Source organism: Macrotis lagotis, chromosome 3, assembly GCF_037893015.1.
Source record: "Macrotis lagotis isolate mMagLag1 chromosome 3, bilby.v1.9.chrom.fasta, whole genome shotgun sequence".
Lineage (NCBI taxonomy): Eukaryota > Metazoa > Chordata > Mammalia > Peramelemorphia > Peramelidae > Macrotis > Macrotis lagotis.
In genome coordinates, this window is record NC_133660.1 from 125,625,769 (window position 1) to 125,640,389 (window position 14,621).

General features: G+C 39.9%; 1 protein-coding gene across 1 annotated transcript in view; it reads left to right on the forward strand.

The window, feature by feature from the left end:
• FREM3 (FRAS1 related extracellular matrix 3) overlaps positions 1–14,621 on the forward strand; it is a 126,121-nt gene that overhangs the window by 102,828 nt on the left and 8,672 nt on the right. The window contains exons 13-19 of the mRNA XM_074231576.1: positions 1,358–1,516; positions 3,162–3,465; positions 4,521–4,652; positions 4,981–5,312; positions 10,948–11,140; positions 12,854–12,958; positions 13,385–13,512. Of these exons, the coding sequence (XP_074087677.1) occupies positions 1,358–1,516; positions 3,162–3,465; positions 4,521–4,652; positions 4,981–5,312; positions 10,948–11,140; positions 12,854–12,958; positions 13,385–13,512 (1,353 nt within the window). The remainder of the gene's footprint in view (positions 1–1,357; positions 1,517–3,161; positions 3,466–4,520; positions 4,653–4,980; positions 5,313–10,947; positions 11,141–12,853; positions 12,959–13,384; positions 13,513–14,621) is intronic.

Below are 14,621 nucleotides of genomic sequence, written 5' to 3' on the forward strand. Positions count from 1 at the left end.
GAGGGAGGGAGGAAAGTAGGAAGGGAGGAAGGAAGGAAGGGAGGAAGGGAGGGAGGCAAGGAGGGAGGGAGGGAAGGAGGGAGGGAGGAAGGGTGGAAAGGAGGGAGGGAGAGAGGAAGGAAGGGAGGGAGGAAGGAAGGAAGGAAGGAAGGAAGGAAGGAAGGAAGGAAGGAAGGAAAGTAGGAAGGGAGGGAAGGAAAGAAGGAAGGGAGGAAGGAAAGTAGGAAGGGAGGAAGGGAAGGAGGGAGGCAAGGATGGAGGGAGGGAGGAAGGAAGGAAGGAAGGAAAGAAGGAAGGAAGGAAGGAAAGTAGGAAGGGAAGGAAAGAAGGAAGGAAGGAAGGAAGGAAGGAAGGAAGGAAGGAAGGAAGGAAGGAAGGAAGGAAGGAAGGAAGGAAGGAAGGGAGGGGAGGGAGGGAGGGAGGAAAGGAGGAAGGGAGGAAGGGTGGAAGGGTGGAAGGGAGGGAGGGAGGGAGGGAGGGAAGGAGGGAAGGAGGGAAGAAAGAAAGAAAAAGAAAGAAGCAGCTAGAAATACAAAGAGAGAAAAAAGAAAAAGAAAACAAACCTACATTGGTCATTTCCAGAATTCCAAAACTAAACCTGCTTCCCCCTGAGAGGGTCCAATATGCTTTGGGTTATTTCCTGTTCTTAGAAAGCTTCTTCTATCAAATCTGAATTAGCTTCTTTATCATTTTTCATTCTTTCCTCTCAATTCTTCCCACTGGGAGCAAGCAGCACAAATTTAATCTCTCTTCCATCAGTCAATTAATCAACAAGCATTTATTCGGTGTTTACTATGTGCCCATCACTGTTTCTTGGGACAGCTCAGCATCATAACCAGAATTCTTTACAAAGAGTATTATTAATCACTCAGACAGATGACCGAAGGAGCTTTAGAATTAATATCCATGAAGATCAGTAGAGTAAGAAAGAGAACTTATTTCCTATAGGTGCTTTAGGCATGATCTTTTTCTGTAGAGAAGTAATAAAGATAATTCCTAGGAGAAAATTCACAGTCCTCTGGTTCTTTTCTGACTAGAGGGCATAAAATTAAATCCAAATTATGGTCATCTTTGGGTAGTTTTCTTGCTCCCATACCTGAAAAGCAAAAAGAAATACATGATAAATACTGATAACTTCAGTGAGATCCTGAGCATCAAACACTTAGAGCCACCAAGTATGGACCCATATAGCCCATCCAAATCAGAGTATGTACAAACAAACCAGGTAGAATTAAAATAAAACAATAAGAAAAATCATTCCTTTGATTCTCATTTTACCAACTCTGCTCTTCTTGCATAGTCTTCCTTGTTAAAGGAAGCACTGTTAAATGCTTGTTATCTTGTTCTTATATTTCAGATGAATAAAGCTATTGTGTATATTGAAGAAAGGGAGAGTGTGGCAGATGTTACTTTTCCAGCCATTCCCCAAGTGAGGTCACTGCTCATGTATGGTGACACACGTGCAGCCAAAGAGAAGCCCAGCGCCCCAACTGGCTACCCTCTTGTGTGTGTGACGGTAAGGTCTACTACCCTGAGCACTGCCTGCTCTGTGCTTTAAAAAATACTGGTCCTTCCAAAGGTTCTGTTGAAAGAATCAGATGGGATCATTATATGCAGTCTTTTGCAAACTTTATAGCACTACAGCAATGTCAGCCATCATCAATGTTGCTTTTATTATTATGTATTTTGCTTCCCATACTGATCGGTGCCAGAGCCCTGATTGTTCCCAACCAGTTAAACAAGTCAAGTCAGCACTTATGAAGTGCTTATTATTGAACAATTAAGATACAAATACAAAGTATGAAAATGGCCCTCTCCCAAGGCTTACATTCTACTGGGAAGATGGCATGGACATATGTGAATCTACAATAAATACAGTAAATTAAATATAAGAAGGCGAAATGCAAAGGTAATAAAGGCGAAAGGGCAATTGAGGGAATCAGAAAAAACTTCCTATTGAGATCTATGAAAGCAGAGACTGGTTTATTGTTGAATTTTTGCCTTTGTATCTTCGGTCTGGAACACAGTGGGAGTTTAATAATTGCTTATTATCTTGACTTGTTCAAGCTGTGTTTTGAAGAAAGAGAGGGAATTTGAGGTGAAAATGAAGAAGAAGCATATTCCAAGCATGGGAAATGGGTCGTCCCAGGGCATGGAAACAGGGATACAATGCTCCTGTGAGCAATAGAGAGAAAGGCAGTTTGGCTGCCTCTTAGAGTGAGGAATTTCTAATGAGGCTAGAACTGAGGATGGGGCCAAGTTGCAAAGGGCTTTAAAAACCAAACAGAGGAGTGTTTGTTTGATCCTTGAGGCAGTATTGGACTTTACTGAATAGGGAAGTGATGAGGTCAGAGCTACACATAAAAACATAAAATTTTGGCAGCTGTGTGAGAGATGGATTGGAATGGGGAGGGACATGAAGCAAGGTGGCTTATTAGGATGCCCAAGCATAAGTTGCTTTAAAAAAAAGTTTTCAGTTGCATTTTCAGTTTTATTAAAACTCCCACTCACCCATAACCTGATTTCCATTAGACCTATCCTACTTAATTTCAGACCTTTGCTTTATGCTAATTTACATAATTACCTTAGTGCCTGTGTTTGAGTTCTATATTGCTTAAATGATGTGATATTTTTGAATTTCTGTAATGTATAATAGCTATGTTATGCAAGCATATATGCTAATCTCAAATACTATTACTCATGAGACCTTCCCTAATGCCTATCCCATCCCCAATTACTATGTATTAACTTTATATATATATAGAACATAATCTCCTAATGTTTCATTAGTGTCTTATTCTTCATGACCCCATTAGGGGTCTTCTTGGCAATGATATTGGAGTGGTTTGCCATTTCCTTCTCTTACTCATTTGATGAGGAAATGATGATGAGGAAACTGAGGCAAACAGTGTTGGATGACTTGCCCAAGGTCATACAATGACTCAGGAATATGAATTTTCCCAACTCCAAATCTGACGATCTATCCACATCACCTAACTACCTCTCCTAGAAAATAAGGGCTCCATTTTTTTGTCTCTAAGTGCTAGAACTTGCCAATAAGTTCTAGTTTATAAATGAATGAGTATACTAATCATATACAATATTATTTAAACTCACGGTGTCCTGATTCTCTCTACCCACCCTGTCTTTTTTTATTTTAGGCATGTAACTCCAAATATTCAGACTATGACAAGACAGGACTCATTTGCATAGCAGAAAATATTAATGATACCCTAACTATGTATCGGTGGCTGGTTGGTTCTCCAGTCAGCAGTGATGGAATAGCCAGTCCCATGCAAGAAATAGATACCAACACTTTCTTCACCAACACCAAGTCTATCACCCTTGACTCCATCTACTTCCATGCTGGGTCAAGAGTACAGTGTGCTGCACGGGCTGTCAGTACGAGTGGTGATGTGGGACTGGAGCTTTTGAGTTTGGTTATCACTGTAAGCAAAGAAGATGGTGAGTAGTAAAGGGTAGGAAATCTCAGGGTTCCTTGCTAAGAAGAGGGAATTATAGAAGTTAATAATTCTTGAACCCTCTGAGAGACTATATGTGTCATTCTACAATGTAGAAGATATTAAAACCTCCTGTTTACCTAAACTTCAAGCATCCAGAAAAAAGGTTCAGTTACTCAGATTTTTGTTTTTGTGCATCTGTTATTTTTGCCTCCTCCATGCTGAGAAAGATATAAATGACTAATTTAAAAGATTTCATTGAGGGGAGGCTAGGTGGCATAGTGGATAAAGCACCGGCCTTGGAGTCAGGATTATCTGGGTTCAAATCCGGTCTCAGACACTTAATAATTACCTAGCTGTGTGGCCTTCGGCAAGCCACTTAACTCCATTTGCCTTGCAAAAACCTAAAAGAAAAAGATTTCATTGCTCATCAAAGCAATATTGGATAGACACAGATTCAAACCAATCTCATACCTTCTCTATCTACATTATCACTCCATAACTCCCTTTGTATTAACAGATTCCTTAGTCAATAGGAGAACCTCAGAAGGTAGAGGAGAAAATGGCAAAGTGATCCAAGGATAACAATTCTATCTAACAAGGTTTCTTTGAGTATTTATCATGTACAAAGCACCAAGCTGCTAATGAAAGAGGGCACACCCATTCAAATTTATCTTTCCATGTTCCCTCTTAAAAGACTAAGTCGATTCTGCCTTGAAGAGTTAATACAGTCATTATTAGCTGCAGTTTTCCTTTTAAACAAAGCTTCCAACTCTTCCCTCTCTCAACCTTTCATCACAACTAGAAATGGAACTGCAGGGATAATACTTCTCCTTTATATGCATATCTGTTCTGGCAGAGGTGCTAATGAATGATGGCTTGGCCAAAAATCAAATAGAAGTAGAAGGTCTGGTTAAACTCCCAAACTAAACCAGGGATCCTCAAAAGTGAAATGTGGATAGAAGTCAGTGGGTTGAATAAATGTGTATACACTGGTTTCTGTCTACATCTTCCAGAATCCAGAGTCCTCTTTACATTCTTGTGAGTTTGTTTCCCTAGGTTTCTGTCAGCCACGTCGGACCAGAATGGTAGGAGCTGAACCTTTCTCAGCCAGGATCCGTTATACTGGGTCAGATGATTCTGATTACCCCAACTTGATAAAGCTCACTGTGATGGTGCCTCACCTGGATGGTAAGATCTATCCCAACAAGTAGCAGAGAACCCCACTTTACAGGCAGGAATTTTCATTCACCAGGAGGATAAATGAATTATTAGTGGTCATGTAGCATGACAGTAAAAGGAAATGACAAACCACTCCAGTATTTTTGCCAAGAAAACCCCAAAAGGGGTCATGAAGAATTGACTGGAAAATAACTGAATGACACCAAGTCAATGGCAAAATTGGGATTCAAAAACACAGTTTAAGTAATTTCTTCCTCCTCTAGGTTAGGCATCTCTCTCCTAAGACCCCTTTCCTGGGTGTTTTCCCAGGGGCTTACCATCTTATTTCACATTTCAGGAATGCTGCCCATCATCTCCACTCGACCTCTGTTCAACTTGGAGCTGACACTGAGCCCTGATGGAACTCGGGTGGGAGACCACAAGTGTTCCAACCTTTTGGACTACAGTGAGATTCACACCAAGCATGGTTTCATCTCAGACTATACTAGGAGCACAAATACCATTGATGAGACATTACCCTACCAGTACAACACTTCTTTGAGGTCTACCCCTACCCTCCGCTTTTACCATAACCTTAACCTTGATGCCTGCCTCTGGGAATTCAGCAACTACTATGACATATCAGAACTCCTTACAGCCTGTGGTGGCTCTATTAGTGCTGATGGCCAGGTATGTTTCATAACTGAACCTTGGGGTTCAGTTCAGAACCAGAGAAGAAACATCATAACATATTACATCTACCTAATGCTACATAGAACTTTCTGTAGGTTATCTCACATATGATCCTACAGGATAAGCACTACACTTATTATCATCATTATTAGTATACATATTTTTTCTCATCTTATAATTCATCAGTGCAGGGAACTCCAAGAGTGGAAACTCCCTTCATTAGTGCAGTTAGGTCAGTTAATTATAGACTCAGAAAGTTGTGTGGAGGAACTGAGAGGCAACATGACTTCTTACCTGTGATCGCTTGATAGTATATGTCAGAGGCAAGACTTGAGCCTAGGTCTGCCTGACTCAAGATCAACACATAACCTCTATCCCATAAAACTTTTCATCCTTATTGTTCAGATAAAGAAACTCTGAGTCTCACATAGGTTAATATAACATTCAAGTATCAAAGAAGATTCAAACTCAAGTCTTCCTGACTCCAAAACCATCAATTGAGAGGCTCTAAATTATCATGGAAGATTTAAGATTCCAGTATAAGCAAAGTAATTCACATACTGAGGCATCCCATCTAATGGGCAGCTAGATGGTGCAGTGGGTAGAACACCCTGGAGTCAAGAGGACCTGAGTTTAAATATTTAAATATCACTGAGTTTAAATATCAGACATTTGACAATAGCTGTGTGACCCTAGGCAAGTCACTTAACCATGATTGCCTTTCATCCAGGGTCATCTCCAGTCATCCTGATCTATATCTGGTCACTGGATCCAGTTAACTCTGGAGGAGAAAGTGAGGCTGGTGACTTGGCACAGCACCCCCCACTCAGAATCCAAATCCTTTGCTTGTCATGGCATCACCTCCCTCATGTCATGGCCTTCTTCCAGAATGAAGGACAAACATCATTTCATCTAATAAGTAGAATTGGCTCTGTGAGGTTCTAAGGGTAAATAATCTCCAACCTTGCTATATTTTTTAATCTTCAAAAGTCTAATATGATATCAATAAACATATCAATATCATGATAATCAAGCAGAAATTTTATATACCATTTAGTCCTGATTTAGTCCTAAGCCTTCTGCTTTACTCTTTATATCTATTCAGCTATGAAAGTTTGCCATTTTTACCTTTACAACATCACATATCCATCCCCTTCTCATGACTCACACTAGTTCACACTCTCATCACCCTCCACCTGAACTATTGCAAGGACCTTCTAAAGGGTCCCCCAGACTTAAATCTCTCCCCACTCAAATCCACCAAACAGCTACCAAGGTATTTTCCTTAAGAGTAGATCTGACTGTGTCACTTGCCTAATCAATAGACCTCATGGTTTCTATTGCCTCTGGCATTAAATGCCCTTAACAACCCAACTTTAATCTTCTAGGCTAGCTTCAGTACACATTACTCTCCCTGCTGCATCCTACAACCCAGTCAAATTGGACTTCTTTCTGTTCTCACACATAACACTTCATCTCCCATATCCATCCCTTTACAACCATCATCCCCTATGCTGGGAAGGTACTTCCTGCCAGCTTCTCTATGAAGCCTTTCCACATCTCCCCAGTCTAGAATGCCCTCCCTCCCTTTTTAATTACTTTACCTTTATCCCCCTTGTGCTTATTTGTATTTTTTCTGGACATAAATAGATATGGATACAGATATACATGCTATCTCATCCACAGAAGGTAAGCTCTACTTAACAGCAAGGACTATTTCATCTTTTGTCACCTACTACAATGTCTGGGGGAAAGGAGACATTTGGTAAATGGCTATTGATTGTTTGGTTGATGAAGAAAGTGAGGTCCCAAGAGGTTGGGCTTCCTTCCAAGGTCACATAAGCTAGGGTTAGAACCCCCATTTCTTAATTCCTAAGCCAATTTTCTTTTCATTATGCCCTACACCTTCTCATGAAAAATTAAAATTCTGAGAAATAAAAGGATTTCAGAGAGGTCTCAGATTTCTTCCTCTATTGAAAAAAAATGGTGCCTACCTCATAGCATTGTTGTAAAGATCAAATGAGATAAAGTCCATTACAAATCATAAAGGGGGCTGTGTAAAGGTGAGCTAATAAAAAAGAAACAAAAGGATTTCTCTTGAAAGGTTTTTAAACTTCCTACTATCAATCCTGCATCATAAATTTCCTGCCCTTCTTTTTACACTCCTGTAGAGATACCTGAGAAGTTGACAGCTGGTGTATGTTGGCAGAAGTAAGACTTCCATCCCCCACAAAAGGAAAAAAAAAAAACCTCCCATAATGTGAGTGGGAGGGTGTTATGAAAACAGTGAAAGCAGTCACCAGTAGGAGAGATGCCGCTGAGAAGGGCTGTCATCATTTGCCAATTCACTCCTCCTCAAGCACAGGGACTGAGGTCTGGCAGGGGGCATCTAACCTTACCTCTCCTCACCTCATCTCAAACAAGTAATTGCTAAGAAGGTTTGCAGAACAGGTTAAGCCAAGGACCTTACTGGTAGAAGTCCTTTCTCTGCTGTCTGCTTATATAAGTCATCCCCAAGGACTGTCCATTCAGGTCTGGTTCTGGAGGACAACGTCTCTCTCCTTTGTGTTTCCCAAGAGAGTCGGGATTTGAGACCTAAGCCCTATTTGTCAGTCTCCCTCTGAGTGTGGCTAGAGGAAACTATCTTCATTCAGATGAATGGGAGAAGTCTCTCCTGATAAGAACTGTCTCCAGACAAGGCTGATTGACCTTTCCAGAAGTTCAGTATAGCAGTATTTTTGGTATAACAGCCAGGAAAGAAGAAGTGCCCTCTTCTCTATGTTTTTTGGGTGAAAAAAGGAAAATTAGGCTCCTTTAGCAGCTCTTTTTGAGGAACTTTGAACCTTTAAAGGAAAGGTAAATGGACAAGAATAACCAAGTCAGACAGGTAGCATAGCTTGGAGACAAATGATACTGAAAGCGGAGTCTGGTTTCAATTCTACCTCTCACCCTTGATTTTCTCTGTGACCACCACTGAAGACTTCTCAGAAGCCTCAGTTTTCTCACCTGTAAAATGGGATCAAGAATACTTGTAGGACTCTCTCTCAGGGCTGTGAGGAGGACCACATGTGGAGGAAGCTATACCATGTTTTATCTTTGCTTGGGCTTTCCCATTGATGTTTTAGGGCCTCCATCTTGACTATAACATCTTGACTAGAACACGTTCAATGAAAAATTGTTCAATGAACAATTTCAGTGAAAAATAAACATTGATGAGGGACCAAGTAATTGAGGTACAAAGAAAAGCAAAATGATGGTCCTGCCCTCAAGCAGCTTACATTCTAACAGGATAGACAACATGCAAATCTTAAACAAGATATATATCAAGTAGGTGAGGGGAAGGGGAGGGAAGGAACAAGTATTTCTTAAATACTATGTCCAAACTCTGTGCTAAGTCCTTTACAATGATCCCTTTTGATTCTCATAAAAACCCTTAGAGGTAGATGCTTATTATTCCTATTTTATGATTGAGGCAACTGAGGCAGACAGAAGTAGAGTGACTTGTACAAGGTCACACAGCTAGTAAGTGTTTGAGGTCAGTACAGTTGAGGAACTGAGGCAGATAGAGTACAAGTGACTTGCCTAGGGTCAGATTTGAATTCAGGATCTTCCTGACCCTATTAGCAACAAGAAGGAAGGGGAAAGTATTTGAGCTGAGTGATAAGGTGAGTGATAAGGGAAACCAACAAATGGAGGTGAGAGGAGAGGGCAGAGCATCCTACAATAATGGGAGATGGAATGTTTTCTTCAAGGAATTTCAAGTAGGTTGGTATAGCTAAAAAGTATGTTCGCACATGGAGCAGAATAAAGTGTGGGAAGACCAGAAGGGCAGGGGATATTTCAGTATATTTCCCAGAGATGTTGACTATCCCAGATGAGCAGTCAAATGTTTGCTTGTTGTAAAAGAAAAATATAGATTCCTGTGGGAGGTCTGGAGCACTCAATCTTGCTCCCTACCTTAAAACAGTTTAATCCTCCTGGGTCTTAGTGTCTCCATTCAATATAGTCCATTGCAATACAGTAAGCTTCCATTAAATACCTACTTTTGCAGGGTACCAAGGGAGTTATAAAGTTTAAATAATAATAATAATTGATTTGGCTCTATCACTTTAAAGTTTTCAAAGGGTTTTAAAGCTAAGTATGTTTGGGTGTTAGGACAAGTCTAATGAGTAACATAGATATTATCACACTCTTACTGCTGAAAAAAACTGAGCCCTTAGAAAGGTCAAGTGATTTGCTTTTAGACATGACTAACAGGTGCTGGATACCTAAGGTCAGCTATCACAGGTCTAGTGCTCTACTGGCTTTGCCATTCAGCCTCTAGCTGGAAGAGATCTCATGTATCATCACGGCTAATTCCCTCGTTTTATAGACAAAGAAATTGAGGATTGGAAAGTTAAGCTAGCTAAAAATGGATAAAGTTAGATTTGGAGTCATGAAGAACTGAGTTCAAATCCTGTTTCAGATAGTTACTATGTGATCCTGAGCAAGTCACTTAATGTCCCTCAGCTTCAGTTTCCTCATCTATGAAATGGAGATAATAATAACAATTCCTTATAATCATGTTGTAAGGATCAAGTGAGAGAGGTGGTGTAGGTAAAGCATCGTGCAAGCCCTAAACCATGATTTAAATACTAGCTATAATACTTATTATGTGTCTTGTTCATGGTCACAGAGTAAGTAAGGGTCAGAGATAGAATTCAACCACTGTCTGCCTATCTCCAGGACTGGCAGTCTACCCGCTGTCTGCCCGCTGTGCCATGCTGCTTCTTTATAAGTATCCCTGAGAGGCTTACCCTCTTCTATGGGACAGGACAACAACAAATCTCCATAACCTTACATGATAGGTGAATTAGAGAGTTTTAAAATTGTTTTGTTTGAGACCTGAGAGGAAAGGTGACCAACTGGGAGCAATGACACCTTTTTTGGATGGACCTTTGAAGTGTCTCTGTAGTAAAGTATCCAGGGTAGAGAAAATCTAATAAAAATCAGACCCAACTAGAGAACTGGCATTCCAGGGGAAAGGATTTGAATGTGTCTGTTGTCTCAACAGTTCCCTGGCAATATAATAAATGACAGACCCAGCAACAGGAAAATGACAGCAACTAATAATCATTTATTCAACAAACATTTAGTAGAGAGATACTCTGCCTAAGTCCACACACTAGGTTATGGGGATGTTGTTGTTCAGTCATTTCAGTCATTAAGACCCATGCCTTACCCTTCATGACCCCTTGGGAGTTTTCCTGGCAGAAATACTGGTTTGTCATTTGCTTCTCCAGCTCACTTTGCAGATGAGGAAACTGAGGTAAACAGAGAAGTGACTTGCCCAGGATCACACAGCTAGTAGTAAGTGCCTGAGGCCAGATTTGTACTCAGGGAGATGAGTCTTTTTCACTTTAAGTCCAGAAATGTATCCACTAGACCAACTAGCAAAGACAAAAATGAATGTCTGAATTCCAGGAGCTTCTATCCTATTCATCAGAAAAGGAGGATCTGAAAATAACAAGGGATCTTTAATGATTTTTATGTGATGCTTAAAATTCTAGAGGTGAAGTAGGGGTGGTGGTGAGGGTCTCCTACATCTTCATGTGTAAGAATTCTAATCTTCCTCCTTTTTTTATTTTTTCAGGTATTAAACCTAGTGCAGTCCTATGTCACCCTGCGTGTTCCCCTCTTTGTCTCCTATGTCTTTCATTCTCCAGCAATAGTTGGGGACTGGCAGCATTTTGACTTGCAGTCTGAGCTGAGGCTTACCTTTGTGTATGACACCACCATATTGTGGAAGGATGGCACTGGAAGTCCTCCAGGATCAGAACTTCAGGGTAATGTGTGTAGGATACTGCAGGGAAGAAGAAGAAAAAATAATAATCATATTTATATAGTGCTTCTCCTGAGGGAAACTACAACCATTTTGGGGGAAGAGTGTGGTAAAATGGAAATTCAAATGTTGAATTTGGACTCAAATTTTATTGTAATTAATTGATTTATTTAACTGATAGATTTAATTATTTTTGTTGACTGAGATAGTGTGACTTACTGGATAAATACTGTCTTTGGGGGTCAAGAAAATCTGGGTTTGAATTCTGTTTCTAATCCTGTGTTGGACATTTTGTCACTGTCACGGGTGACCCTAGACAAGAACTTTCACATATGGGTCAAGCTGCAGAGAAGATCCCAACCTGCACTGGTAAAGGAAGTCCCTACAGACTAGTGAAATCATAAGTCTAGTTCTCAGACTCCAATTCAGGCCCATTAAGAGCAAAGCCCAATTATCTAAAGTCTTCCAAAGTTGTCATGACCCTCTTAATTTTGGAACCCTAGAGAAAAAAATCCTGGTTACTTTGCTTGAGTTATTCCTCTGATAATCCGAGACAGTTGTGGAGAGAGACAACTTGTTTTAAATGTTAACTGATGCCATAACTGAGCCAAGAAAACCAAGAGCAACCTCAGAAAACTTTCAGAAAAATAGACATGGAACTAAGCTATATCCAATTCTGAGAAAGTTTGCAGGAGAGCCAATAGAAAGTTCTACCAGGACTAGAAAGAACCCAAGATTAGTAGACTTGGTCTACTAATTAAAGCTCTTCCATGCAAAATCAGAAGAATGAATGCCCTAAGAGATGAGTTGATAATCTGCTTCTAAAGAAAAGTCAGTAGGAACTCAGCTTTTCATAAAAAACTAATATTTCATCAGGATTCCCTCTTCCTCACCCCTAGTACTTCCTCATCAGTTCACCACTGTACAAATTCAATAGCTTTCTGGCTCTCTTCCTACCTCAAGTCTCCTCATTACAGTTTCCTCTACCCAGCTACCAATGAACTTCATCAACCCTCTACTCAATAAACTCTGCTAGTTCCCTATTATTACTCCAGGATAAAATATGAAGTCCACTGTATTGAGGCAGCTGGTGATCCAGAAAACAGAACAGTGGGCTTGGAATCAAAAAGCCTTGATTTCAATCCTAAAATGTATGAATGTTTTTGAATATGCATATATGTTATATGCTTGCATGCATGCATGTGTATGTGTGTAAAAAATAGGTGAATATGTACAGCTAGTTAGCGCAGTGGAGAGAACACCATGCCTGGAGTGGGGAAGACTCTTCTTACTGACTTCAAATCTGGCCTCAGACACTTACTGGCTGTGTGACCCTCCCTTAACCCTGTTTGCCTCTGTTCCTTCTCTGTAAAATGAACTAGAGAAGGAAGTCATTCCAGTATCTGCCAAGAAAACCCCAAATGGGGTCACAAAGAGTCAGACATGATTGAAAAATGATGAAACAACAACAAATGTGTGTATACATACATTTATGTGTCTGTCTGTATATATATATATATATATATATATATATATATATAATACATATAGGTTTTATGGTATATATAGTTGTTTGCATGTTGTCTCCCCCATTAAAATGTGAAATCAAGAGCAAGGATTATTTTCAGATATCACTTTTGGTTGTCTTGGCTCAGTTATGGCATCAGTAGGAGATGCTTAATAAATGTTTATTGTTTTGACTTCTTGCTCTGCTTAGGAACTCTTCACCCAATGAGTATGAGAATCAATGAAGAAGGACAGTTGGTGGTTAACTTCCAGACAGAAATCCGGTTCCGAGGACAATTTGTAATGTCTCACCCAGGTAAGAGGGCCATCCATTCTAAGTTATGCTTACACCATCCAAAGTAGCTACCAACTTGCACTGAAATGATAGAAGACATGAGTAGAGAAGGATCACATGCATCTGGACTACCTTTCTGGATCTTTTGGGTTTTCTGAGGAAGAACATGGGAAATGAAATGGCTCATGCCCTTTGATATTGTGGAAACAACACTGGATTTGGTGACAAAGGACCTGAGTTTGAATCTGAGCTCTATTATTCATTTGTTGTAACCTTGAGAAGATCATTTCATCTATCATGAAGCTCATTACTTCATTATAAAACAAGAAGGCTAGACAAGTTGACCTCTTGAGTTCTCTATCTCTAAATGCTGATACCATGAGTAAGTTGCTATTACCTATTAGCAGTACCATTGCCTATGACCTAGCCCTCATCCTCTCTGCCCAGGAACATCTCTGTCATCGATGGTGACGTCTATGGATCATCCTGATCTCACCTTTACACTAAGCCTCTTGAGGAGTCAGCCAACCTTTCACCAGCCAGAACAGCAGTGGAGTTTTGTCTCTGATTTTTCTGTGAGTTTACATTTACAAATTAGGGTGTGAGTGGAGGTTTTTTTTTTTTAATGGTGTTTCTTTTCTTAATCCTCAAGTTTTGTGTTCAGATTCTGCTTTGATCACTTGGAGAAGTGATGGGGCTCTTATAAAGTAGGTCAGATTCTACTTGGATAAACTGGAGTGATCAGAATATTCTCAGATAATGGAGATATTTATTTTCCCTCTGATTATTAGGAGCACAAAAATTATAGAGAATAACTTCAGAACTTGTAATGCATCTGATAGGAGAGGCCATTACAGAGCTCTGTTTATGTAAATGAAAAACATAAACAAAGTTATTGCAATTGCTCAAAATTCAGGGACATAACTTGGTTGCAATTGCACCATATATTCCTTTATCTCTTAAGCCCATTGTTAAAACCTCAGGCAAAATTAACCAAAAAAACTTTGAACATTCATGAGTTAAAGGAAGCCAGGTAGCCTAAAGGGGAAAACTAATTGAATTTGGAGTCAGAAAAACCCAAGTTCAAATCTTGCATCAGATACTTTCTTCATTATGACCCTTGGACAAGTCATTCTTAGTTTTCCCATATAAAATGTGGAGGCTAGACTTTGTGGCCTCTGAGGTCCTATTTTGAATGGTGTATCTGAATTTATTATTAAATAGACAAAGTCCTCTAAACCAGTGCTCATTGTGACATGGAAGTAAATAAGGGTTTTCAAAAGCAATACCAGCCAAAAGCATGCTCTGGGAGGTCCTACCTAAGCTGGAAAGACTTTGAACACTAGCCTGGTGAAGACCTGTAGAGCTTTCATTTGGAGATCAGACCATGCAAAATTCAGAGAGGCTCGTGGCCAAAAGGTATGGGTTTGTTTTTTTCAGCTAAGGCAACTCTCAAAGAATAAGGTCTTAATAAGTTGCCATCTTCTTTGATATGAAGGAGAATTCACAAGAAGGAAATCATGGATCCTTTAAGGTCAGAAATATAGTACACAATATCAGCTATCAAAGATGTTGTGCAGTAATATACAACTCTTTGTGATCCCATGGATCATACTGTCCATGGAGTTTTCTTGGCAAAGACAATGGAGTGGTTTGCCATTTCCTTCTTCAGGGGTTAAGTGAC